This window comes from Tinamus guttatus, unplaced genomic scaffold, assembly GCF_059628265.1.
Source record: "Tinamus guttatus ecotype Peru unplaced genomic scaffold, ASM5962826v1 Tinamus_guttatus_pri_ptg001087l, whole genome shotgun sequence".
Lineage (NCBI taxonomy): Eukaryota > Metazoa > Chordata > Aves > Tinamiformes > Tinamidae > Tinamus > Tinamus guttatus.
Genome location: NW_028289621.1, coordinates 771,131 through 797,414, shown reverse-complemented (window position 1 = coordinate 797,414; position 26,284 = coordinate 771,131). Strand labels below are relative to the sequence as shown.

General features: G+C 46.8%; 1 protein-coding gene across 1 annotated transcript in view; it reads left to right on the top strand.

The window, feature by feature from the left end:
- DOCK11 (dedicator of cytokinesis 11) overlaps window positions 1–26,284 on the top strand; it is a 73,303-nt gene that overhangs the window by 33,910 nt on the left and 13,109 nt on the right. Inside the window, exons 19-41 of the mRNA XM_088538473.1 lie at window positions 8–100; window positions 494–617; window positions 1,306–1,427; window positions 1,860–1,946; window positions 2,952–3,041; window positions 5,056–5,174; window positions 7,382–7,451; window positions 7,533–7,658; window positions 7,826–7,897; window positions 8,282–8,428; window positions 8,860–8,943; window positions 9,393–9,504; window positions 12,899–13,077; window positions 14,917–15,030; window positions 16,148–16,223; window positions 16,524–16,627; window positions 18,683–18,794; window positions 18,915–18,981; window positions 19,402–19,449; window positions 19,889–20,031; window positions 20,714–20,829; window positions 22,766–22,903; window positions 25,913–26,095. Of these exons, the coding sequence (XP_088394599.1) occupies window positions 8–100; window positions 494–617; window positions 1,306–1,427; window positions 1,860–1,946; window positions 2,952–3,041; window positions 5,056–5,174; window positions 7,382–7,451; window positions 7,533–7,658; window positions 7,826–7,897; window positions 8,282–8,428; window positions 8,860–8,943; window positions 9,393–9,504; window positions 12,899–13,077; window positions 14,917–15,030; window positions 16,148–16,223; window positions 16,524–16,627; window positions 18,683–18,794; window positions 18,915–18,981; window positions 19,402–19,449; window positions 19,889–20,031; window positions 20,714–20,829; window positions 22,766–22,903; window positions 25,913–26,095 (2,526 nt within the window). The remainder of the gene's footprint in view (window positions 1–7; window positions 101–493; window positions 618–1,305; window positions 1,428–1,859; window positions 1,947–2,951; window positions 3,042–5,055; window positions 5,175–7,381; window positions 7,452–7,532; window positions 7,659–7,825; window positions 7,898–8,281; window positions 8,429–8,859; window positions 8,944–9,392; window positions 9,505–12,898; window positions 13,078–14,916; window positions 15,031–16,147; window positions 16,224–16,523; window positions 16,628–18,682; window positions 18,795–18,914; window positions 18,982–19,401; window positions 19,450–19,888; window positions 20,032–20,713; window positions 20,830–22,765; window positions 22,904–25,912; window positions 26,096–26,284) is intronic.

Genomic DNA, 26,284 nt, shown 5'->3' with positions numbered 1-26,284 from the left:
ATTCCAGTGTATATATGGCAAACCTGGAGGCCCTCTCTTGACTACAAATGCATATGCTGCTGTGCTGCATCACAACCAAAGTCCAGAGTTTTATGATGAGGTAAAATCAAAACAGAGAAATAACAAACCTGCCTGGATTCTGCAAAGTCAAATGGCTTTTTAGGACACCTCTTTTTCCAGGGCTGGGCAAAAATAAACACCAGGCCTTTGTCTCAGTAGAAGGGCTCAACAAAGCCCTTTTGACTTTCTCAATTCTTAATGCCAGCTTGTTTTCTGCTGTCTTTATTGTCACGCTTTGTGCACTCCAATCACACACCCCCATTAATAAGTAACGTGCAAATGCAATGGAAATGTTAGCCAAGAGTTATCTAAGATGGGTAGAAACATGTCTTGTGTAACTGAGTACAGCATAACTTTTGTGAAATAAAAATGGAACTTAAAGTATTACTCCACAGTTAAAAATACAGTCTTATCTATCATGATATCATTTTAGATTAAAATTGAGCTTCCAATTCACCTCCATCAAAAGCATCATTTGCTTTTCACCTTCTATCATGTCAGCTGTGAAATTAATACAAAGACAACATCGAAAAAACAAGACACCGTCGAAACTCAAGGTATGTTCACTGCTTAAATTGCTTCTATTGGAATGTAGGAGTCCAAAATGGAATAAATGTAGGGACGTGAAAAAAATATTTGATGAAAATACTAGCTTTTTGAATTTTCTTTTTTTTCAAATGACCTAATACAAATGATGAATCTAAACTGGATTAAAACACAGTATACAGCTTTCAGCGTATACTAAAGCTTTTTTTTTTTTTTTTTTTGCTGTACCGTGACAGCTGTTTCTGTGTCTTGACTTGGTTTTCATCAAAGAGCAATGAGTCCTCTTGTGAGTCAAGTCACCAACAAAAGCTTGGCATAAGATCAGGGGCCGATCTTGCCTTCATTGAACATGGTTTAGGTGACTGAGCTCACCCAAGTCAGGTTGGATGGGACTCCTTGCAGCCAGTCCTCAGGCAACTGAGCAACCCTCATCCTAATGAGCCTTATGCACCTTTTCTGTCCCTGAAACCCACTTCTGAGCTGTTGAGATCATGGTTGTGCCGTGTCTGATTTCAAACGCTAAGTCCTCGGGTGAAATGTGCTTTAACGAGGCTGACATGATCGATCCCAGCCTAGTTGAAGCCACTTGCGCTGCTGTGGGTTGGACCTCCTCAGAGTGAGACACAACTCTTCCTGAAGGTTGAGACAAACATACATCACTTGGGGGTACTAATTATGGACCACTGATTGCCTCCACAGTGGGATTCGCCTGGGTCCCGTTGCTGAAGGATGGACGGATTATCACCTTGGAGCAGCATTTGCCTGTTTCATCCAACCTTCCACCTGGCTACTTGGGCCTCGGAGACACGGAGTCACGAAGGGTAGGAAGCTCATTTTGGGGCTTAAACATAACAGAAAGAGAGTGGCTGAGCTTTTGTTACATCTGTAAATTCTGGACTTGTGTTTGTTTTCTGCATGTTTTTAGCACAGTTACCTGTTCAGGGAAGCATGATTGGGAAGATTCCTACTGCAGTGAAACCCTTGAAGCTTCCAGTTATTGGGGTGGGAGCCAGAATGCTTCTATTCTGCTTTCCATGCTTACGAGGGCTGCCTAAACTGTTTTTGAGACCGTCTAGACTGGGTGGACATATGTGCAACACTTGGTGTGTAGCTACAGCTGCATCACTGGTGTTTGCGCTGGAGGGTGTCCTATTCCTCCACCCCACGCAATGTCTTCTGATCACACATCTGTGCATGAAACCACTTTCCCACAGCAATCTGAAACCAAATGCCCCGGTGTTGTCTGTTCACAGCAGTCCAGTGTGGATGCAAGGTGGGTGGATGGAGCAAAGCCACTGTTTAAAATCAAAATCCTTCTGAACTCCACCATTTACACCCAGGTAAGTTGAGCACCTCATTCTTAAAGACTCTGACAAATGCAGAGGAAATAACTGCTGAATCCACTGCAGCTCTGCTGCTGGGGCTGTGGGAAGGGGGTACCCGGGTTTGTGGAGCAGCACTGAGGTATTTCTTTAGCAGATCTGGGATCACTTTCAGGGAGTCCGTCCTTTGGGTCGATGTGACAAGGTGGTTGTGTGACCGAGCCTCAGGAGAGGTTGGTGTTTCTTGGCTGATTGCACTGCAGCCGGCACGACCAAGAAAATCTTTGAGCAAAAAAGCTGCTTAGATGATGCAAAAGAGTAAAGAGCTGCTGGAGGTGGGAGGTTTCCCCAGGGATTTGTCTCTTCACTAAATTAAGGGGGGAAAAAATATTCTGACAACAGCAGACACTTTTCACAAGAAAGCAGAGCCCTAATTTAGCTTTGAAATCAGTTGAGGCGGTTTTGTGTGGTCGCTGCGTGCAGTGCTGCCCTGTGGTGGTGATGTACTTCCCCGCGCTTCTTGCGAAGTGCAGATTTCCCCACACGTGCTCCGGGCCCTCTCCCATCCTCGCTGTCCCCAGGGAGAGCCCTCGGCCTGGCTCCTTGTTCTGTGCTGGACACCGTCGGCATCATGTACATCCACTGCAATTTGTTTGCAGTGTCATCTGAGCCTGGCTTGGGGTCTTGCTGGTTCTGCTTCTCCAAGCTGCTGTTGGATGGGGTCAGAACTGAGGGTGGTGAAATCAGGGCAACATTTTAACGTGGCAGCGATTTGTGCTTCCTCTTGGATTGGTTGGGAGCTAGAGGGTGGCAGTGACTGAGGACCTTGGGAAGGGCTTCCCAAGGTTCTTGGGAAGCAGTGCTGTAGCCTAGGAAGAAGGCACAGGGGGGACTCGAGCAGTGCCAGGGTTGGTGACATGGGGCTTGCTGCTGCAGCTAAGCCAGTGGATTTGCAGGTAGAAGTTGTAGGAGCTGTGAAAGACTGAGGCTGTTGCACTGAATTTGATTTTTTTTCTCTTCCAGGACATGCATTTGCACAAATTCTTCCAGTACTGCCAGCTGGTTCAAGCAGGAGCTAAGGAAGTCCCAGGGGACCTTGTTAAATACTTAAAGGTGAACAGTGCCTTCCAGTGCACTTTGTTTATGTTTTAATGGGCCACCAGACCCCTGCACTCCCTGCAGCATCCAGGACTGGTGCATTGTGCAAAATCCTTATCTTCTCCCTTGCTTACTGACCAAACTGCCCGCTGTTTGCATGCCACTTTGCAAGAGATACAAACAGGTAGATAGCATCATTTATGGCAGAGCCTCTTCTTGGAGGCCTCAGGCGCTCCTGAGCAGGCAGTCTACAAGAGCTGCAAAGGCCTTCTCCACTTGCTGCATTTAACCTGATTTAAACTCTTGTTTTCAGGAAATTTTTCCATTTAACACGGGATTCTTGTTCAGGCAGAAGAGGATCTGTGAGATTGTAACTCAGTTATATTGAATTGTAGATGGCCTGTGACCCTGACCTAGCTTTTTGGCGTTCCCTGCAGCATGAGTAAAAAGGAACAGGTCCAAGGAAAGCTTCTGCAGGGAATAATTTTCTTGGCTGTTTACTGTCCTTTTTTCTTTTCTGGACAGCCTGTTTTCAAGTGTGCTGCTCTAGCAACAGCTCTACTTACAGTGGTGGGGATTTATCATCACCAAGTTACTGGGTGTGTTTCAGATAACATATGAATATTTTAAGTAATAAAAATAATGACCTTTTTTAAGCCAAGCATTAAAACAGTAGTTGCCTTTGTAAGCAATTCCTGAAGGAGCTGGTTAGGTCCCAGCCCTGCCTGGCCACAGGGATCTCACTGCAGCTTTGCAAGGAGAGAGACATTTACATGCTAACCACAAGTTAGGGCCTCCAGCCACCAATACCCCAATTATTTAAATAGTTCAGTAATTTAAATACCTCAATACAGATTTAAGATTTTTTTTTAGATTTGAAAATTTGAAATTTGAAAATGATACACAGAATCTTCACAGACTTGTATCTTGAGACCCAGGTGAAATAAGATGTCTATGGGATGGCTGAAGCATGTATGCAGTCAGATGAGCTTGACCTTCGCTAAGTCATTTGTATTTCTGATATCAAATCATGTTTGGAGGAAAGGCTCACAGCAAGTAATTGCATGTCAAGTTCACTCGCTCTAAAGGCACTTGTGAAAATGAAATTTGGTCACTCTGGAAAACTGTCCCGAGTGACACGAAGAGTTGGGATCAGAACTTCAGCCTTAACTTTGGAATACTGTGGTGGTTGTCCCTAAAACAGAGTCATCACCCGCTGTGCAATAAGCACACACAGGGTCAAAGTATTTAAGTCATTTCTGGGCAGAGATGGGTGCTAGATTCCACAAAACTGGCACCCCAAACAGCTTGGTATACTCATTATTTATACAGTTACTGTTAACAGATTCCACCTATCTACTGCATATTATAATTCATCTGTTACAGGATGGGTTTTCTTGTCCTTCATGACTTTTAGGTAACTGTGTATGTGCAACTCCCTCTTTCTTTTGGGTCAGAGGGTCCCTGAGCCCGTGGTCATCAAGTTGGTGGCCGTGTGCTGCCTCCAGGCAGAATTGCTTTCCCCTCTTTCCTCACACTTAGATGATGTTTCTGAGGAAAACCGGTTCACAGCTGGTTCCTCAAGGCTTTGCTGATAGGCAAGTGATCCCTTCTTTGTGCTGTTCCTGTTTGTAACAGATTAGTCCTGCTTCAAGGCTCCTGGGTGACATCTTAATGGTCTGTTTACGTTTCTCCTGCCTCCCTGGCATTTGGTCTCAGGGACTTTCAGGGTTTGGGACATTAGGGTCATATCATAGCATGTAACTTCTGGTTAAGTCATAGCTGCCTGGACAAATCTGAGAGGAAGATTAATACCTGCCATGAGTGATTCATATTGTTCCCTGAAGGCTCTATGAGTAAGCAGTGGTGGAGGTCCAAGTCTCCTGCCCCGGACAGGCTGAAGCCCACACCCTGAAGCATTTGCTAATGCCTGTCCTATTGCCACAGAAATGTCTGTGGACTATAAATATTTCACAACATCTGTAAAATATTGAACTAAACGTGTCTGTGTTTTGAACATTTGTTTTAGTGTTTGCACGCCATGGAGATCCAAGTAATGATTCAGTTTCTACCTGTAATTCTTATGCAACTATTTAGAGTCCTTACAAATGTGACCCAGGAAGATGAAGTAGCTGTCAACTGCACCATGTGAGTGTCTGGTAAACCATCCATCTTTCTTCAGTCATAAATGCAAAACCACAAAGTAGAGTGCAAATGATGGTGTGGTTTCCCACTACGAGGTGCTAAGAGGCAGCATGGCCTGGCCAGGCAGGCTCCCAGCAGCTTCATGCAGCACCGGTTGCTCTTTTCTCCTAGCACATGTGGGTGGCATGGCACAGCATGGAGTCCTTGTTCCGAGAGCATGTACAAATGGAGAAAAGAGAGTTCTGTGGGGAAAACTGTTGTTTTATTGCTGCTGGGAAGGTGCAGTGCTGACAGTGGGGAGCTAAGGGGATGTTTAAGCCTGTGATGCGCATGGAAATGAACCTTCCTGGTTTATTTTTCAAAGGAAACATATTTTTTCCTTTATGACAACAAATTCATGAGCAGTTTCCCAAAATGACTTTTCTCTTAAAGATCCTGCAGAGTTCAGCAGATTCCTTCCTGAAGGATGCCAGGCTGGAACCTGGGAGCGGGATACTTCTCTTTTCTGCCACTTTATTTGGTTCAAAAGCTTCACTGGGGAGGTTAAGGATGCCCCCCTGTTACCTGGGGCAGGGTTTGCTGGTGGGATGCTCCTGGGTGTGAAGGCAGCCGAGTTGCTGCAGTGTTGAAAGGCTCCAGCCTCCGTGAGAGCATCCTGGGCTGCGGGGAGCAGACGTGGTTCCCTCAGAGACCCTGTGGGCCACTCTCCCATTGCTAAAATTCCCAGGTGTTGGGAAGTACCTGCTGCATATGCCCAGACCACGTAGCCCAGGAGCTTTTCTTTAGTTGAGCTCTGCAGCCCCAAGAGGGCAGTGCTGCCCAAGGCCAGGTCGCAGCAGAGGGACACTGCTAGGCCTGCAAAAAGCACTTCCCTTGCTGAGTGAATCGGTTCGATTCAAAACATCCAGGCTGATGCCTCCTCCGCACAGTGGTGTAACACCAAGGGGAATGCTCTATGGAGAGCTTGCTCCAGCTCTGGAAAGCACTTTGCATCCCCAGGCCAAAAGCATCTGGCTGTCCTGAAGCCTGAGGGCCGGTTTGGGCACCGAGAGCCTCCAACCACCTGCTGAAACCTCCTACCTTCAGCCCTAGAGGGTTTGCAAAGCTCTGTTTGCTCCTTTCCAGGCTTAGCTCCGTGTTTCATAACAACTGTTTTGTCATCCAGGCTTTCAGAGTGGAATTTGAAATCAACCGTGTCTGATAAACTGATCATAAAATCTCCCCACAATTTGGCCTGTGGGGTCTGGGACAAAGCAGGGTAGTTTGTTGCTGCATTTGACTGCAGGGAGAATGTGAATCCCCGGGGTTGGTGAAGGAAGCCGGGTGCTTGGCACCTCCGTGAAGGTCCCTGGAGTTCTCCACCACCCGCTTGTCCCCAGTGAACTGTGAGACAACAGTGAGAAAACGATATAGCAAATAGCAGGGAGTGAGGAGGATACACATGCTATAAACTCAGTAAAAAGTAGCCTTCAGAGTTAATCAATTCAGGAGATTCAGGGAAAAGTCAGAGTGTAACAACCATGGAGACATTTTCCCCTTTCTCAGCAGAGGTTTTGTGGGCTTTTTGTATTGGTTTTGTGGATTTTTTTTTTTTTAGTGTTACAGTTGTTAATTAGCACTCCCAGTAGCATTAGGAAAGGCTTAGGGTGAAGACAGGCTCAGTGTGTGATAAGCTGCAGGGTGTGGAGGAATCCCGAGCGTTTGCTCTGCACTTAGCAGCCCTGTCAATAAAGCCATTCTTGGGTGACACCGGAGAACCAGGTGCAGACAAATTAATCTGTTTCTTTTAGATGTAGCTGGTGCCTGAGTGTGCTCAGGTGCCTGATACTGAGTTGTGAGTAATTTGGAGTTGCCGCAGGATGTTAATCCTGGCACACCCTGAGGGAAAAGGTGGTGGCAGCCTCCACCTCACCTCTGAGGTGGAGAACATGTAGTGCAGGTGACACCTCATCCGAAAGTGGGGAAAAGGATTTGGGAAGCTCGGCTCCACATGCTTCGTTGAGGGGCTACGGCAGGGACGGCACAGCCACACATGCAGAAGAGGCAGCAGATAGGGATGGCTGGAGAAAATCCCAGCTGTCGGCTGGAAAACTGGGCTCTTTGCACACCAGGGATGGGGTTTAGGGGGTTGAATAAGGCCCAGGCAGCCACTGCGTCCATGAGCCCCAGGAACTTGCCGCATGCTGAACCCAAACGGTGTTTTTCCTCAGGGTCCTCCTGCACATCGTGTCCAAGTGCCACGAGGAAGGCCTGGAGCACTACCTGCGCTCCTTCCTAAAGGTGGGTCACAACCCCCTGCCGCCCCGCGTGTCCCCGCGCCGGGTGCCCGCGCGCTCTCACGCCGTCCCTCCTGCCTCGCAGTACGCCTTCCGCGCCGAGAAACCCAGCGCCACGCAGGCCAAGCTCACCCACGAGATCCTGGGCCTTTCCATGGCCACCATCCTGAAGCAATCGGCGGATTTTCTAGCCATCAATAAGCTGCTCAAGGTCAGTAGTTAAAAAAAAAGGCTTATTTGGGACATGGCAAGAAGCGAGGAGTTTAGTTTAAAGGTCTGTTTAAATCCAAACCCTCCTTCATACACCATTTCTTCCCCACATAGTCAAACACAGTCAGTCACACTGAGAAGTTTAAGAGTGTTTTTTGCTTTTTCCAGTACTCCTGGTTTTTCTTTGAAGCACTGGCAAAGTCGATGGCAATATACTTACTGGAAGAAAACAAAATTAAGGTAAAAATGTATTATTTTCCTATATTAGTTTTCTACATAATGGAGCCATCACAAACTAACTCCCTCAAAATTATTGCAAAAAAAAAATCTGTAATTCTCTTCCATTATACAAGCTCTGACAAGCTGAAAAGCTAGTCAGATCTTTCTTATTTTTCTTTTTATTTTTCCTTTGTTTTTCCTTTTGCCCTTTCCTCTCCCATAATAATTTTAAAGTTCACAAGCTTGTTGCGGTTTGTGCAACCTCTTTTTCTGATGCTGGCTACTGGAGTTTCAGCCAGTGCTCTCTGTGTCGATGTTTTGTTAGGAAATAACCTAAACAAATGCTAAAGGAAATTTATGCCTGCACTCAGTGCTGTTTGCTATATGACATGCCTTTGGTTTCAGCTCCCCAGAGGCCAGCGCTTCCCTGACTCCTACCAGCATGCCCTGCATTCGTTGCTGCTTGCCATCGTTCCTCATGTGACCATTCGCTATAATGAAATTCCCGAGGAGTCCAGGAATGTCAATTTTAGCTTGGCTAACTTCCTGAAGGTCAGCAATTTCTTTCCTTCTCCCAGGCTTTAAGGAAAAAACGATTAGAAGTAAGCAACGAGCAAACAGATGTTTGTACTCAATCATCTCAGCAGTTTCTTCAGACTTGAAAAATCAGGGGGTTGACTTTCAGAGGGACAGAAAGAAGCTATGATCCCCCATATGTTATCTGGGGTTTTTAGTCATGCCCAACAGCTGTTCAAAACCTGAGATGAAATATGTGTGCTCTCATTTTAAGTGTTTCTGTTGTCCACTAGAGACCTAAGTGAGGTCATCCAAGTAGTTTCAGAGAATCGGTTCAGTGAATTTTGGGAAGTGAGCAGCAGCCTGGAGGAGATCAAATTTGACTGCCGGCAGGGTGGTAGTGCAGAGAACATTTAAGACTATTGTTTTCTGTAATAATTGTTCACTTGTTGTTATGCTTTTTGCAGCGCTGTTTGACCTTTATGGATAGAGGATTTGTTTTTAACTTGATAAATGATTACATTTCTGGATTCAGCCCAAAAGACCCTAAGGTAAGCAGGGTATTTCTTGAAAGATGGCTTGCAGTTGTACTTATCTGCAGCAGTCAAACCTTTGCAAGGATTATTTTATAACCCTCCTGGAGGCCCTTTTAACACAATTCCTGCAGCATCTTCTGGAGGCAGAGACCTCTTTATCTGGGCCAAGAGCCCATATGCATCTATGCTTTAAAACAATATAAAGAGTCAAAGCAGTTGAACTGAAGGAGGGTTTGGTTAATGGTACAGATGGCAAAGGTAATGGATGCGTGAGAGGGAAAGTCTGGACAATAAAAGAATTGCCTGTCTCAAGTGACAGTTGCATGCAGTGACACTTCAAAGGACCAGAGAAAAATCTGCTGATTATTACTGAGGTTTGGACTCTCTGTGCAAGAAACACACTGAACTGAGAGCAAATGGGTCTAACTGTGACCATATTTTATTTGTCTTTTTCCCCCCCTCAGCTCCTGGTTGAATACAAGTTTGAATTTCTTCAAACCATTTGCAACCATGAGCATTACATTCCTCTGAACTTACCAATGACATTTTCTAAACCCAAGCTGCAGCGAGTTCAAGGTAGGTAATTCCTCAAGAGACTGTCTAGAAAGCTGAAATTTATTGCTCTCAAAGCCTTCTGACCAGGTGGAACTGGGATTAGTGTCAAATAAATGTATGTCTTGGTTAGCCTGATTTACATTAATCATGGGAAAAGATACAGCCTTGCTGCTTATAAGTTATTGAGCTCCGGACTGGTCTGCAATCAGTCCTTTCAGTATTTTCTGTCTTTAAATTTGCATCAGATTAACAGTGTCCAAAAGAAATTGCCTTTATTACAGTACCTATATTAAATAGTACAAGTGCAATCCTTTGCTCCCGCAACCATCAGCATTTCCCAAGAGGCAGGATGTCTCGTTGATCAGGGCAGCAGGAGGACAGATCCAATTCATTGCTCTGCTGCCAGCTCTCTCTGTGGCCAAAAGATTTAGATCCCTCCTGCTTTCACCTTGGAACAAGAGCGTAGCCGCTCGCTCCGCGTTCGGGGTTGTGCTCAAGCTTGGGCCCGCGCCAGCCTCCGGCACATACCGAGCGTGTGGGTACGTGCGGTGCTGCCGTGTGCCCGGCCTCGGCTCGCGGCCTCGCCGTGTCCCGCGTGGTCCTGCTCGCCGCAGGGCAGAGCGGGGTGCTGAGGACCTGGGTCGACGCTGGATAACTACACAGTTGGCTGCAGCTGCTGCAAGTGGCAGTAAGGACAGAGCCCTGAGCCGGGAGCGTTCCTGGCCGGCTCCCTAAGATTGGTGTGGATGTACGTTCTCTCTGGGTCGTGATGCCTCATCTGTGCTAGAAATACACACCAAAGATTACAAAGTTTGAGTGCTCACAGGCTGGCCAAATACCGGAGATGAGAGTGAATTTTAGCATCTTTCCATGTGAAAGCTTAGTGGATTTATTTTGATGGAAGCAATGGGATGCTTGGCAGAGCCTTAGGGTGCAGTCATACAAATCCCATAATGCTTCCCTTTACATCCAGGTGGCTGGGGCAACAATAACTCACATTTTTCCCCTCTTGTGGCATGTTCTCTGAGCTTTTTGAGCCATCTGCTAATCTGTTTACACTCACATCAGCTTGGCTACATGTCTGGCATAGCTTAAAAAAGTGCAATGCTAAAAGTGGCCCCAGCGCCCGCTCATTGCGTGTTTGTAGCACGATAACCTACAAACGCTTTTTCTTGGTTAGCATTCAGCTCTGCATTTGCAATAGATAATCTGAAAAGCTGCAGGAGCAGCTCATCTTTTCTCCTCTGTTTTACTAAGACTAGGCACTTGCCAGGTGAGGTTTTATTTTTAAAACGTATATTTTAAAATAAGGGCAATGATGCCATTCGCTTGCCTCTCTGACAGCAGAGCGGTCAATCCTCATTCAGCAGAAGCCCCTTTGGGTGGTGCTCGTGCTCTGACTGCCACGGTGGAGACTTGAAATGGGGCATCTCTGTTGCAAACTCATCTGTTTTCGTGATCAGGCCTGGGATTACAGGAGCCCCTAGAGCCATGGATTGCCGTGCTCTCATCACAGAGGAGATGGGCTTGCTCGACAGGAGGGGGAACGTGCCCGCTGATCCCCTCTGCTATTCCCTTACTGCAAACAGGAGCAGCCCCCGGGGTTCCTGCCGCAGAATCGGTGCAGGAAGGCAGCGGGCAGAGCACGTCCTTGTGACCACATCCTGCCGAGGCTCCAAGGCAGCTTGGAGCAGCGTCTCGGAAAAGCCTCCGCTAACAGGAGGGTGCCGGCTGCTCTGCGGCCTCGCCTGGGGACAGGCGGCTTCCATCAGCCCCAGCAGACCCTGCAGCCCGGCCTCGCAACAGCAGCACGGAGTCGTTTTTGCAATCCTGCCATGGCAAAAGGACAAGAGATTGATGAAAGCTGGAGGTTAAGCAATAGCCTTACAAGTAATGTGAAAACATGAAGTGCTGTCCCATTTTTCAAGATCTGGAGCATTGCTTCTTCCTGTTAAGTTTTGCCATCTTTTTATTTGTCCCTTTTTACACATAAATTAGACTTTTTTTTTTCATTTGCTGTGGAACAATTTGCCTCAGGTTCACTGAATGCTCTAATGTCAAATTAAATATGCAGCCACCAATCAACTAGCTTGCATCCAGTTAATGAAACAGCCGTGATGTGTGACACTTAGGCATTTGCAAAATGACTAACAATGAAAGTTAGATAATGCTCCAGATTGCTTTCCCTTTCCTCTGAATGAGACTTTCACAAACCAGTAAATGTTACTTATGAATCAATCAACTTAAAAATATCTTCTGTAGCAACAGGACAGAGCTGCTGGAACCCTTTGGCTGGGATTTTCAAAGCTCTGTGTGTGCATTATGTCTCACCACAGAGAAACTTTTACACCTGTGGGGTTTTCAAGAAACCATCCAAGCAGAGCACACGGCATTTGTTCCCTTTGGGGAAAGAACGCGCAGCTTTGGGGTTATCCCTCCGGGAGACTTAACTGCCACAAGCTTTGCCCCTTGAAACCGTGATCAGACTCTGCCCAAGGAGCTGTGATCTCTTTTGAGCTGCCCAAAAGAGGTAACAGTGTCAGGGCAAGCTCATTCCTAGCAGCCCGAGCGCACAATCTGGCTCCGTCGCTTCTCCCTACCTTATCCAAGCGAGTTGGTGGCAGTGATGCCTTCCCCTTGCAGCAGCCCCTGCTTTGGGCACAGTGTGGGTGTTGCCTGCCTCTCCAGGAGGCAGCAGTTAAGCTAAGGTGGTTAGATGATGGGCTGCCTTCCTTCTCTAAGTCCATGCAGCTTGTAACATCTGTTAATGAACTCTCACAGTCTGTGGCAAGCAGCTGCTGGCATCCAGCCCTGGCTCCTCACAGGGGGATTGGAAAGCCCGGCCGTATAATCTATTGGAAGCCACAGCAGTGGTCACTTGGCACCCTGTCCTTGTTTGCATCCCTCAGGCTTAGCAGCTGCATTTGCCTCCGTTCCGCTCTCTGACCCTGGCTAAAAGGGACACGTCTCCTGGTGACCGTCACAAATGCACCCTCTGCTCGGCCCGTTACCCCTCCGGGCAGTTTGGGGATTCAGATCACCCCCTGTCAGGAGTAAAGCTGTCCCCAGGCAGCAAGCAGAGCTGTCCCTACATGATTCAGCCATCTCTGGTGTTACAATTAGTCTTTGAAAAGCCTGACACCATAGACAGCCTTCATTTAGCTGCTGCTGAAACTGTGAGGGGCCAAAATTAATGATTATCCTCAACTGGAGGAAGGAAGGATCTTTGATATGGCTTAATCTCCTGGGAGAAAAGGCTGTACTCAGTTCAAACCTATTAAAGGGTTCCTGCACTGTAGGAGAGCGAGGTATGAACAGGCCTTATGAACTGTTTTGGCTTACAGGACCCCTCTGTCTTGCTCTGAATAGATTCTAGGAACAGTTCCCTTAACCGTTGTCTTGCTGTTTCTTTCAGATGTAAATCTCGAATACAGTTTAACGGACGAGTACTGCCGGCATCATTTCCTGGTGGGGATGCTTCTCCGAGAAGCCTCCGTCGCCTTGCAGGACAACTACGATATCAGATGTACGGCCATCGCGGTCTTAAAAAATCTCTTGATAAAGCACGCCTTCGACAACAGATACCAGCACAAGGTCGGGCATGTTTTGTTGGATTTTAAAAATAGTGTTATTGAATTTCCTGCAAAGACGCACATCAGAGTTTTAGATTTTGCATGGTGCATTTTAGGGTGCTCTAGTTGCCTTTTAGAGCACTGTTCTAAGTTGCTGATGGTTATGGTGGTGTAGTAATAGTTCTAGGAATGATCCAGGAAAACAAGTAATTCAGTCTGCTCATTGCAGACTGCTCATTACTCTAACCCATGCTGAGGATTTAGGTAATAAAGCTCTGAGCCAATAAGGAACTTGAGCTACCATTAGCCAGGAGGCTGTTCAAAATTAAGCAACATCAGTGCTCTGGACTTGGGGTTAAATTAATATCCTGTATTATTATACTCTAATTAGAATATGGAACTGATCTCTGTTACAAGTTAACTGCATGTTTTACTAATTAGTAAATCAGAGCATTCCCATGGGATGCTGTCTTTCCGCTGGGTCGCTCTGCAGCTTTCTCCAGGCAGAGCATTAGCTTGTGATGGCACCACAAGAGCTCGGGGATGGACTTGGTCCCTTCCTTGATGCTGAACCCTGTTGACCTTGAAAGCACTGAACTACCTGTGCAGGTACAGGTGGTCCTTGCTATAAACTGCAAGCCAATCTCTGCTTCCAAATTAGCTCCTCTAATTGCTCCTGATCTGCTGCATTCCCGGTTTGACCTGGGAACACGGGCTGCCTCCTGGGACAGAGCACTGGCACCAGCTCCCCTCCTCTTGCTTCTCAGCCCGTTTGGCAGCAGAGCTGAGCGGGATGCAGCCTGCTTTTGTGTGCAGTGAGATCACTGGTGGTTGCACTGCCTGGAAGCAGAGCCGTGGCGTGTGCCGGGTCCCAGACGCAGTACAGCAGCAGTGACTTGCCAGCTCAGAGGTGGCCTGCTCTTCTGGGTGCCCAAAAATCCTCACATTAATTCAGCATCCGTTTGCTTCATGCGTTTTGAAATTAATCCCACTGGATTTCTGAGCCTCCGTTGTGCTCAGGGCCATGTGGCCAGGAGTCCGCCTGGCGCTCGTGCAGGATGGACCTGGGAATGAGACATCATCTCTCTGGCAGGATGGTCTGGATGTGCCCGAGGCTGCTGGCACAGGCTCCCTCCGGCTGCAGAAACCCTGTGTTCGTTGCCATAGAACAACTCAGTTTTCTTGACCGATGGGCACTTTCAAGATTTCTTTTATTTTTATCGCCATGAATCAGAACAAAAATTTAAGTTACTGTGTCAGTTTAAATCCATGATTCAATTTTAAAGCCTTGCGTGCTTTTTTGAACTTTTCTGTTGAGTCCAGAGTAATCAATTTTTAACAAAAAAGGATTTGGGGTGCGAGTCTTGCATTTAGAAAAGGCCTGGCAGACCGTCTTTGATCATTCTAAAACCTAATAAAACAAATCTGTATCAGTCAATCCAAATGACACCCATTCCTAAAAACCCTCTCATCCAGAAACATTTTCTATGGAGAGTTCCTGACTGGAAGCAGTTGTCATCACAAGGCGAGGAACAGATATTTTTGTTTCATTATTCATGGGCGCTGAACTTGAAAATCAGCCTGCGCAAATGAAGTGCCAGTGAGAGAGTCAGGAAATCCGGGATTTAGTTTGTCATGCTTCCTGAATGACCGGGAATGTCACTCAGGCTCCAGAGTCCCTGTCCGCCCGAAGGCAGCAGTTGGAATGGTGACACCTAACAGCCACTCCACAAGTGCCAATGAGAAGCCAAACAAGTTTGCAATGTGTAAAAACCATCAGCTCAAGTGTTTTCCTTTTTAACTTGCAACCTGTTGAAACCCTGGGCTCTCAACTGCATTTTCCTCCCCGTCTGTGTTTCAGAACCAGCAGGCGAAGATCGCCCAGCTCTACCTGCCGCTCTTCGGGCTGCTCCTGGAGAACATCCAGCGCGTGGCCGCCCGGGATCCTCTCTGCCCCGGTGCGGCCGCCAGCCCGGTGAGCAACGCGCGGGCACCGGCTCTTCTCTCCTCCCCAGACCCACTCACCCTGCCCTGTGTGGCTGGGAATAGCTTTAGAAACAGCTATTTATTTCTCCCCACAGTAATCATAGCATCCCAGAATCATAGAATGCTCAAGGTTGGAAGGGACCTCTAGGGATCATCCAGTCCAACCCCTGCACACGCAGGGTCACCTAGAGCACGTGGCACAGGACTGCGTCCAAGCGGGTTTGAAGATCTCCAGAGAAGGAGACTCCACAACCTCTCTGGGCAGCCTGTTCCAGGGCTCTGGCACCCTCACTGTTAAATTTTTTTTCCTTAAGTTCCTGTGGAACTTTTGGTGTTTCAGTTTCCGGCCGTTTCCTCTAGTTCTGTTGGTGGCCACCAGTGAAAAGAGGCCGCCCCATCCTCCTCACTGCCTCCCTTGAGGTACTTCTAGACACTGCTCAGGTCCCCTCTCAGCCTTCTCTTCTCCAGCTGAACAGGCCCAGCTCCCTCAGCCTCTCCTCACAGGGCAGATGTTCCAGGCCCCTGATCATCCTTGTGGCCCTGCGCTGTTTGCCTTAATTCTGCTTTTCCTGTGAGCTTGTCCCGGTTGCAGCACTGGCTGTGGAGCAAGCCTGTTGCTTGCTGTCATTTAATGTATCCCTGTGCTCTGTGCCTCATACTCGAGGTGAGGTGAGTCCCTCCGAGTGCAATGAGTTGCAACAGGACTCAGCCTTAGACTCCAAGCGACTTTGCTTGGGAGTTGCCTTGTCTGCCTGAGGGCAATGTGTGGTTCCCAAGCGGGCTCAGCCCTTCATGTTCGGAGCAAAATAAAAGGAATAAATAAATAAATAAATAAGTAAAAACATTCAAATAGTTTCAGATCAAATGATTTAAAAAAAAGGGGGAAGAAAAAAATTGCTATAACTCACCTCAGTATGCTTTGGAATTCATTGTGCAGCTTCCCAAGTCATTTGTCTCCTTGTTATGAAAGTAAGAAAATTGATTTTGTTTTTCATCTGTGTTTTACAAGACTGCTCTGATTTGCCTTTTGCTTCGTTATTCTCTTCCTTACTTTGAAGAAGTGTTGTGTCTCCCTGTTGGAAAAAAAGCCTCCTCTTGCTTTGCAGGCTTCCAGAGATGAATTCATGTGCAATTTTGCATCTCCTTCAAACAGATCCAGTCTGATTGCAGACAAAGATACAGGTAAATTAGTTCTCCCAAATTTTAAATTTCTCCTTGTTTTAAATTAAGCTATTACTAGTGCTTAGTATTTCAAACCTCCTAAACAGCCTTCACCTAAACTACCTCTCAGAGGACAAACATGTTCTCAGAGCTCTAATTCTTTTCCCTTTTATGTGATCCTGGTTGCTCTTTCCAGATTAACCAGCAAATCCCCATTTCTTCTGTCCAAATCGCCTGCTCCTTGCAATGTCAGTGATGGGCCAGCGCCCTGCAGAGTGTAGGTGCAAATGGTGTCATCGTGGGGCTTGTTATTTTTTACAGCCTGTGGAGCAGCACTTCCAAACGGACATGGGATAAAGCGAGAAGACTCAAAAGGATCCCTGAACTCGGAGGGGGCAACAGGTTCCCCGGATCAGTGCGAAAATGTAACGTATCTGGGCTTAGAAGGAACACACAGGTCCGTGGCCCATGCCTGGGATGTGCCAGAAGAGAAACGGGGTGGGAGGAGGAGTTGCCTGTGATTGTGTCCTCAAAAGCCAGCTTAAAAATGTCCCTGGATGCAAATGGCTTCATGTTTAATAGGGGAGCTCAGACTCTCCGATCTGGTATGCTTTCCATCATTGACAATCCCCGAGCTAAAAATACCAGCTGTTGAAAAGTGACTGAAAATGTCGAAAAACATGAAAGGCAAAATCCAGCAGGAAAACCTCAGCTCCTGCAGTACACTCTCCACATGCAGCTGTATTCTCTGTGCTTGGATGGGTTTGAGCCTGCCTGAGCAGCCTCATCCATGGAGCTGGGAGCTGGTGTCCATGCACAGCTGGGAGGCAGAGCACTCCCAGCTGTGACATGAGGCTTCCCATGGCCAGGGACTTCAGAGAAGATGAGGCACTTCTAGGAAAGCCAGCACAAGATTAACAACCATAAACCCAAATATACACCAGGCGACTGGTCAAACCGCAGAAAGGCCTGGCCCCAAGGATTCCAAAAGCATGTACTGTCTTTATTTCCACATTGCATGTATGGAAATTGGGTATTTATACAACCCAGCTCTGATTTTTCCCCCAGGCACTTTGCACATGTCTCAGATTGGCCAGGATAATCCCTGAGCCCTTAACAGCTTTGGCCTTTATAACAAGTAAGGCAGAGATTATCCGGGCTCCTACCGGCTGTGCCCTGACAGGCTCAGGGGAGGTGCAGCATTCGCAGCTCCTTTGTGTGAAATACAAGAAAGAAATAGGAGAAATATGGGACCAAGTTTATCCAAACACATGAATACCCAAGCGTTTGCATGCAGCAGTGCTCTAAGGATGTGCTCCAGCTCTGCTGGCAGCAACGCCCGGCTGGTTTGCAGGAATCAATGTTCTCAGCTCTGTCCCCATCACCCTCTCCCATGTCCTAGAAGGGACATTTTTCAGAGTAGCTGAGAATTCCTTTAATGTTAATAAATATCATATCCACAAAGCCTTTCAAAAGCAGCACTGTGACCAGCGCAGAGGTCACAGCTTTAGACAGGTTGCTCGTTGCCTGTTCTCTTTGGGTGAGCTTGGTAGTTAGGCATGGGTCAGCTGCAAAGTCCTGGGTCTAGCGCCATATCTCCGGCTCTAAAGTGAGTGTTTAATTCTGTTTTCTTATGACTCACATCCACAATCTGTCCAAGAATAAACAACAAATGAGACCTCTGGGTTGCTCTCCAAACATGTGAGGCACAGCTTAAAAAGAAGGGTCCTGCTTAGAGCTTAGCTGTAGCTGTTTGTCCAAGGTTATGGCTAGGGCTTGCAGGGAGAATGCAAAAAAATGGTGAAACGTTGAAAATCTGGTCTTTCCACCACAGCATAATCAGCCTTTCCCACACAGATTGACTCACCAGAAGTATTTCAGTTATCTTTGGCTAAGTCATCAAATGGGGGGAGGGGAAAACTTCTCAAAATAATTAAAAAAAAAAAAAGGATTCTTTTTTAAGCAGAATGCTCTTTTTTTTTTTGCTCACTGGCGTTTTGTTTTAAAGTGTATCTATTTAAACAAACTTAGAATCTTGCTTTGCATCTTGAAAGCTAGGGAACTATTTTGTTTGACAAGAACTGGCTTCAAAAATGTCATGGAATTTAAAAGCTCTAGCAAACTTTAGAAAGCAGGGGAAGTGAAAGCAGAGTTGCCATGTGTTTAGCTGGATATGTCATCCTTCTCCACCCAGCATTTCTTTTCTGGGCAGAAAAGAGTTTGGCCATTTATCCAGGATTTCCAGACAGGGGCCCGCTGGATGAGCAGCAGCCCTGATGGATGGGATGTCTCCAAACACATCAGGAGTGGTGCTGTTGGGCTGCAAGCAGCAGGGAGAGCAGGAAGGCCACCGTGCCCAGCCACTTGCTGTGCCCACGTTGTCCCACATGTGGGGCCGTATTTGGCCCCAGGCTCTCCCCTGGCACAGCCTGAGCCACCCGGGCCACGCTGGCCTCTGCCTCATGCCCGTGTCCCGTTAGATCCGCAGAAGCTCCACGAGGAGCAGCGTGTCGCACTGCAGCCGCCTGGACCAGTTTGAGATCCGGACGCTCCTCATGTGCTACCTCTACATTGTGAAGATGATCTCTGAAGGTTGGTGTCTCGCATGGGCAGCCAGAAAGGCAGGAGACCATCACTGGCAGCTTTGTTCTCAAAGTTATGTATGTATATTTGCTTGATTTTTAATCTCATTTGATTTTTTTTTTCTTTCAGATACTCTCTTGGCTTACTGGAACAAATTCACCCCTCAAGAACTGATCAATGTCCTTGTGCTTCTGGAGTGAGTATCAGGAGGCTCAAACTCTGCACCTTTGCACTGTTAAACCTCATGTTGTGCAGGGCTGGCAAAGAAGAAATGTCTGCCCTGTGTCTCTCAAAATGCCCACATCCCTATGCACCACTAAAGGTGTCTGGCCAGGATATAGCAAAATAATTTTCCCCTGCCCCAGGCAATTTCTTTTGCCAAAGCAAGGTGGAGTGGCTGCTGTCCTGAATGCAGCAGCTCAGACTGTGGCAGAGAGGGCACTCAGCTGCCCGCAGGGAGGTTTCAGAGACTATGGGTATGAGCTCGAGGAAAACATAAGCATAAGCTTGAAACCTTCATGCGTGTGTCCACAGGCAAGGCCACTTTTGATTTGAAATGCTTTGAGTTTTTCCTAATCTGCAGGATCTCTGAGACTTTTTTCTTCTTCTTCTCTAGAGTGTGTTTGTTCCACTTCAGATACGTGGGGAAGAGAAACATCGCCAGGTATTGCCCTTTTCCACCGGGGCGCCGCAGGGCTCCGTCCTGCCCTCCCAGCTGCTGCTGCAGCAGGAAGGGAGCTCGTGTGCCCATGCCAGGCCAATCCGGGCACGCAGGAAGCCAGAGCAGCATCCCGTCATCTTAGTGCCCTGCATGAGAGCACAGGGATCCCCACTGGCTGCACGTGTTTGCAATGGCCTTGCAGTGAGCGCAGGAGAAACATGAGTCGTGGGCTGCATCTCTGCTGCTTCATTAGGGCCATTGCGTGCAGGCCAGACCAGCTTTGCTGAGACCAGGATAGCTGGGGACAACCCTGCTGGACTTGTCCAGCATGAGCTTAGCACATCGGAGCGTGGCCAGGACCCCAGACAAGCGCCTCGTGTAACCTGTAGTGAGGTGGCTGCTGCTGCTCGTCCAAATCCTCAGCCTTAGCTTGCCCTTGCAGGGTGCACGATGCCTGGTTATCCAAGCATGTGGGAGCTGATAGGAAATCTCAGACGATGCCAGTGCTCCGCAGCAGACCTGGAGGGATGCAGGCACGACTTCAGCATCTGGGCAGCTTGGAGACCTCCTTCACTCTTAATCACAGTATGTACAGAGGAATGAAGTGGGACTGTGGTGTTTTAGCTTCTTAAAAACCGCATGCAGCCTTTTCTCATTTGCTCCTTGTTGCTTTGGGATGTTTAAGCTCTAGAGAAGTACCGTGATCACTGGTATCTCTGCAACATTTCTAAATCTGGGGAAGTGGGCATGGAGAAATTTCAGTCAGTCCCTTAAAAATCAGCCCTGGGACTTAGTACTTGTGTAGCTTTCCCCTCTCACTGGTCTTGACTCAGATTCCCTGGGAGACCCCCTGGTTTGGGTAGAGAGCAGGGACAGCTGCTCTGGGGGAGAAGTTCAGCCCTCACCTTGGTTCCCTTGCAGAGACCTTGGCCAAGACATGCTCTAAGTCTCTTCACATGGCTGAGTTTCACTCCCTTGAAAGACACTGCTATTTCCCCTCCATGGGGGCCACTTGAGTCGCCTCATTTTGAGATTTTGAAGACAGTGAGATTAAGTGAAGATACTGACATGTGTTGTGTTGGGTGGCATTAGCCTGAGACAGCTTTTCCAAATGGACCTGGTAAATTCCATGTCTCACTATTCTTACCTCATCCTCCAGCATGCAGAGAAGTGTCAGGGGAGAACCCTATGTGTGTATCAGCTTTTAGGCTTTCTGGGAGCCGTATTGTTGAGCACCATTTGTTCCTGATTTGCTTTCCATCCCCAGATGCAGGCACATCAGAAGCTGATATTGTGCACCAGGCGTTGCTGGAGGGCAATATTGCCACTGAAGTGTGCCTGACAGTCCTGGACACCATCTCTTTTTTCACACAGAGTTTCAAGGTCAGCACTGAAATCAAGAATACTGTAGAGATGCGTGCTCTATTTCTGTATGTTTGTTTTGGTGATCTGCTCTCCTAGAGAGGCAGATAATGGCAGGCAAATGATTGGCAGTTGGTTTATTTTCCAAAATGCTGAGTATTTCACAGGATCTCAGAGTAATTACGCACTTATGCAATCTTACGATTTGTTCTAAACTGCAAGACCAGGGAAAATTATGTGGACATTATACCATGAGTGTAGGCGTTACGAAAATAGAATAAGAGGAAACTGTATTGCAGGGACTAGAGGAGAGGGAAATGGAGGTCTAGCATTCTTAGAACTGTCGGTTTTTGTCAGAAATTGCTTGGAAGCAAGGCCCAGATTTCTTTGCACTGCTGCACACTGATGTCTCTGGGCAAAGGCATTCCAGCTACCATGACCAGTTCAGACAGGACCAGCACCACCAGTATAAATCTTCTCCATTTTGTGAATCACACTTTTGGCAGTCATTGACATCAGCAAGAATCAAACCTGTGTGATGGAGAGAGCCCCAGGTTGGCAGCAAAATGGTGAAATATTGCTCCAGCAAAGTTCTTCCTCGGAATGTGGTTAGGGGAGTCCTGCTCCTAGCAGTGTCTTGCATAATGTCACAAGGACAAGGATTTCAGAGTGAGCACAGTGAAGATCTCCTTTTTAGATGCATTGACCAACAGAATGAGAAAGGTCTTATCCTCTGCTCCTGTTCCAAAGGAAAAAACAGCCCGGATGCATACACTGAATTACAGCATAATAGCTAGATAACAGAAGAAAATTTTAGCAACAAGAGTTAAATGTTGCTTGACATTCACAGTTGCCTCTTTTTGAATATAGCCGAACCGCAAAACAATGTGATTTTCAAACCACAGGATAGACTGGATTCCCTTCCGCTTTAATGGGCTTCTGCTTTGCTTTTATGGTCAAACAGAGTTACCACACTGAAATGTGCCCTATACTGCAGGAAAAATGCTGATGCTTTTCTTATCTATGGAGTAGGTGGGGCTCAGATGAAGAGTATGGATTGGAAACTTACCCAGCTCCACAAGTGTAGAGGATGCCAAGGACAAATTAGAGCCCGGGCAACCTTGGAACTGGCAACCAAAGAGAGATGATTGATCTCCTATGAATACAGGGCTTCCATGTTCCTGCCAGATGCCAGGAGGTGCCAAGTCTCCTGTGCAGGACTCCAAAGATCCCTGCAAGCAGAGGCCACCCCCCAGGGCTTGTACGTGCCATCGTTATCAGGTGTGCGTGATAGAGCTTGTAGATGCACATCTGGTGATTGTATGGGACTTCCCAGGAATAAGAACTTTCCGAGATTTTGGAAAGGACCCAAATCCTCCTTTTCTGGTCTAGAAGAAAAAAAAAAAAAGGTCTTTAGGCAGAAAAAGTAGATATAAGCAAAATAACTTTGACACCAAGTTATGTTAATCCTCTCTAGGATAAAGAGGATTACCATCTTTGTATAGGTGAAAAGAGAGATGGGTTCTTACAAGGTGCAAACTGCCAAGGTTTGGTAAAGACAAGGGAGCTCTACTGATGAACTGCAGCTAAGAATCCTTCCAGTGAAAAGATGTGTTAATGTCATTCTCTCTCTCTCTCTTTGGGTTGCAAACAAAACTCTTGTTGAGGTTCATAAAAACAAGTAGGAAAAACAGAACGTGAATTATGCTGTTAAGAGGCTCTTTTATTTAAAGGGACTCTGGGAACTGGTGGAAATTCGTGCAGATAATTGAGTGAGGCTTTGGAATTAATGACGCAAAAGTGGTTAAATATTTTTGTTTTGTTTTCTACTATGAAATGTCCCTGTTCCTTATCTGGCTAAAGAATTGATGTGATTAATTATGCAAAATTCTCTCTGTCATTTCTTGCTTCTGGCATTTCTAGTTTCTGCAAACTTTTCTCTCTCCTTTCTTTCTAGACCCAGCTTTTAAGCAACGATGGTCATAATCCACTCATGAAGAAGGTTTTTGATATTCATCTTGCTTTTCTCAAAAACGGACAGTCAGAAGCAGCTCTTAAGCATGTGTTTGCCTCTCTAAGAGCTTTCATTAGCAAGGTATGTAATACATAACTCCAGAGGTTCAGTAGAATTTATATATGCATGAGAAAGACACCAATGTGCTTCAGCTACTAAATCGCCATTTTGTGCTGTTAGAAGATGAGTTTTAGAAAACAAATACTTATCCTATTTAAAATCAAGGCCAAGTTAAATTGTCTGTTTCAACAGTTATTATTCCTTGTATGCCATGAAACAGAGAAATCTCCAATAATTATTTTATTTGCCTCGATAATAAAGCTGTTATTAGTGACTATCATCAGTTCCACAAAAAGCTGGTACTTCTGGATATTTGTTCCCCAAAGAGGCAACAATGCTAACAAAGCCCTTGCCAGGACAGTGCTTGCACACTGGAACCGCTCGTGTGCATTTGAGAGAGGGTAGCAGCAGCCAGACCTTTCTACAGCCTCTGACTTCCCAAGCCCTGGAACACGTGAGGTTGCTTAATCCCCAGAGCTCAAGCAGAGTCAAAGCTAACCACATAAGAGCTGTGACTGATGCTATTGCTAACATTTGCCTTCTTGCTTGTCAAAACCTGCTGCTTCTCATGAATACATTCTTTTAGACCGAATATGCATGCAATTTCCGTTGCTTCTACGTTGCACAGTTATGATAAATTCAAAATGAACTAAAAGCTACTGCATCACTTGAATGTAACACCAAATTGACTAAGTTCACCTAATGAACTAAAAGATTGTAGCCAGCTAGGACAGTACGTGTTTGAAATGCATCTAAGAAGTATTGCTGGCAAAGGTAACTCGTACTAGTAACTGAACCAAGTTTGATGCTAAAGAGAGACACCCCTACAAAGGTGAGAGAAGTCTTGAAGTCTATGAACATTTTATTAGCCAAGTGCTAGTGTGAATATGGCTAGGGCTGATTTTTGTTTCTTGCCCATAGCAAATGAGACTTTCCTTGCTTTCCTGGACGATTTTCTGTGTCTGTTTAATTGTGAAGCCAAGCCTGCACCTCCAGACAGTATATGGTCCCACCATCAGCTTTCAAACCTTGATACTGCAGATCAGACACTGCAGTCCCTCGGGGTTGTATGCTTCCTTGGAAAGTAATGATGACAGCAGTGTTGGCTGCCTTCTTTGCTTCTGCAAGGATGGGCAGTTGGGCAGATTTCTTGGTTTTAGGCCAGCCTGGATCCACACTTGGCATCATGGGTCTCCAGAGATTTGAAAATTTGATTTCAGTTAGTTTTTCACATTTCCCCTAAGACAGGACACACTGTTACTTCTGTAAAAGCAAGATATGAGCCCAGCAGATGGTATCTATAAGGAAGTGTTTTCTTTGCCAACTCTGTAACCACATGGGTTCCAAACTTCCTTTTAAGTCCTTTAACGTGCTTTTCTAATTCCGAAAGTGTCAATAGAATAGTCAGTGTCACTGTGTTTCATGACAAGTGCAAGGATGTTTTTCTGCAAGTTTTGACATAAGAAAACTGGATTTTTGTGTTCAGAGTTGCTTATGCCTGTTAGCTGGTTTAGTGTATCAGTGTTAACATCAAGTAAAAAACAAAAAAAAAAAGTGAACTATGCCTTTGAGGCAGTCAAAAGGGACAAAGTGGTCATTTTTATGCTTTCCGTAGCTAGTAATAACATTGAAAACAAACCCTCTCTTATCTGGTGTGTCACATAGTCTGGTGTCTGTCACTGCTGGATTTTAGAGGAGAAAAAATTCCTGGTTTCATTGTTACTCTGCATTCCAAACTCCATCTTCAAAATATTTTTTCTTCTTCATTAAACATGATTATTTGATAGGCAAAAAACTTAAAAAGAAATCTTGAGAAAGTGCAGAAAACCCAGGTCTGTAATTGTTTGCATGTTTGGTTTTGGTTTTAAAATGAATGTGGCTTGCTTGCATGTGTGCCAGGAATTTGGGAAGGAAGCTGTCTCCATTTTACTCACTGGGAAGAATCAATAAAAGCTAGCTTGCTTTTGTTTTATACCCTAAGTTTGTCTTAAAATCCAAATCCTTCTTTTCAGAGTGTCGGTTACAGCAAAACACATATTTGCATGTTGGAGAATGGTCATAAATTAAAAGTTGTGAAGGAAAACGTGCAGGGTGGAGGCGCAGGTGACTTGCCCTGCAGCAGACTGGCTTGGCCTGTGTTTAGGATCCCTGTGCCTGGCTGGGATCCGCTCGCTGCGTTGGCTCCTGCTGGGTTTCCATACCAGGGCACACAGAGTCATCCCATTCCCAGCACTTTCCAGCTCACGTTCTCCTGCCAGCTGGGAGCTCCTGGCCAGGCCTTCAGCAGGCAGAAACCCTTTGGGCGCCGCTCCGACCCTGGCACCAACAGGGTTTGTGCCTGCTTAGGATTCATCTCCCAAAAGGGAGCTGACCTGGCATGTAGGTTCCCCATGAATAGATTTTCCCCCAGATGTGGTAATGGCTCCAGGCTCGGACATGGCGGATGCAGCTGCATTCCCTGGTGGTATTTGCCATCATGTCCCCTCAGGAGGTGGTGCTGAGGCAGGCCGAGGTGGCGGGTGGGCCATGAGGACCGCTGTGTCCTCAGTGAGCAGAGGCCTGGGGACCCCAGGGCTCCTTCAGTGACAGCCAAGGGGTTCAGCCACTGAAAGCAGAGCGTTTCCACGGAGGGACACCACACGCAATGCCCAAACGGCCTCCGTTTCCCTGCCAGGAAGCATTGGTGCCACCCGTGCGGCTGTGGCCACATGCCGTGGCCAGACTCTTCCTTGTTCTGCTTCCCGTGCCAACCCCGCTGCGGCCGGTGCCGGGGGAAGTCGTGTGCCAGGCCGCCGCGGCCGCCTGCTCCTCAGGCCTGGCTGAGGTCACCCCTTCCTCATTGCTTTAGGAAACATGCCTAAAAACAGGCCCTGGATTCATTCCCACAAATACTTTTCAGCACAGAACTCTGGTAAAGGTTTTGTACAGGCCCTTCAGGCTGGAGCGTGTTGTGTAACCCCTCTTCCTCCGTCCCTCTGAGCACCATGGGTGTCATTTATCTGTTCTAATGCTTGTGTATGTCTTGTGAAGTTTCCCTCAGCGTTTTTCAAGGGAAGGGTGAACATGTGTGCTGCCCTCTGCTACGAGATCCTGAAGTGCTGCACATCAAAGCTGGCCTCCACCAGGAATGAGGCTTCTGCCCTTCTGTATCTCCTGATGAGAAATAACTTTGAGTTCACCAAGAGGAGAACGTTTCTGAGAACACATCTTCAGGTCAGTGAACAGGAAACAAGTAGAGAGCAGTCCACCTCCAGTTTCATGAACTCATATTTCAAGAGCTTGACTGTATACTGGCCTAGTAGCTATATGTCATCTAATGTTTCCAGAGAAACTTCTCACACGCATCTGAAAAGAGCAAACATAGCCATTATTTGGTCAAAAATCCTCTTGATTTCCAGGCTT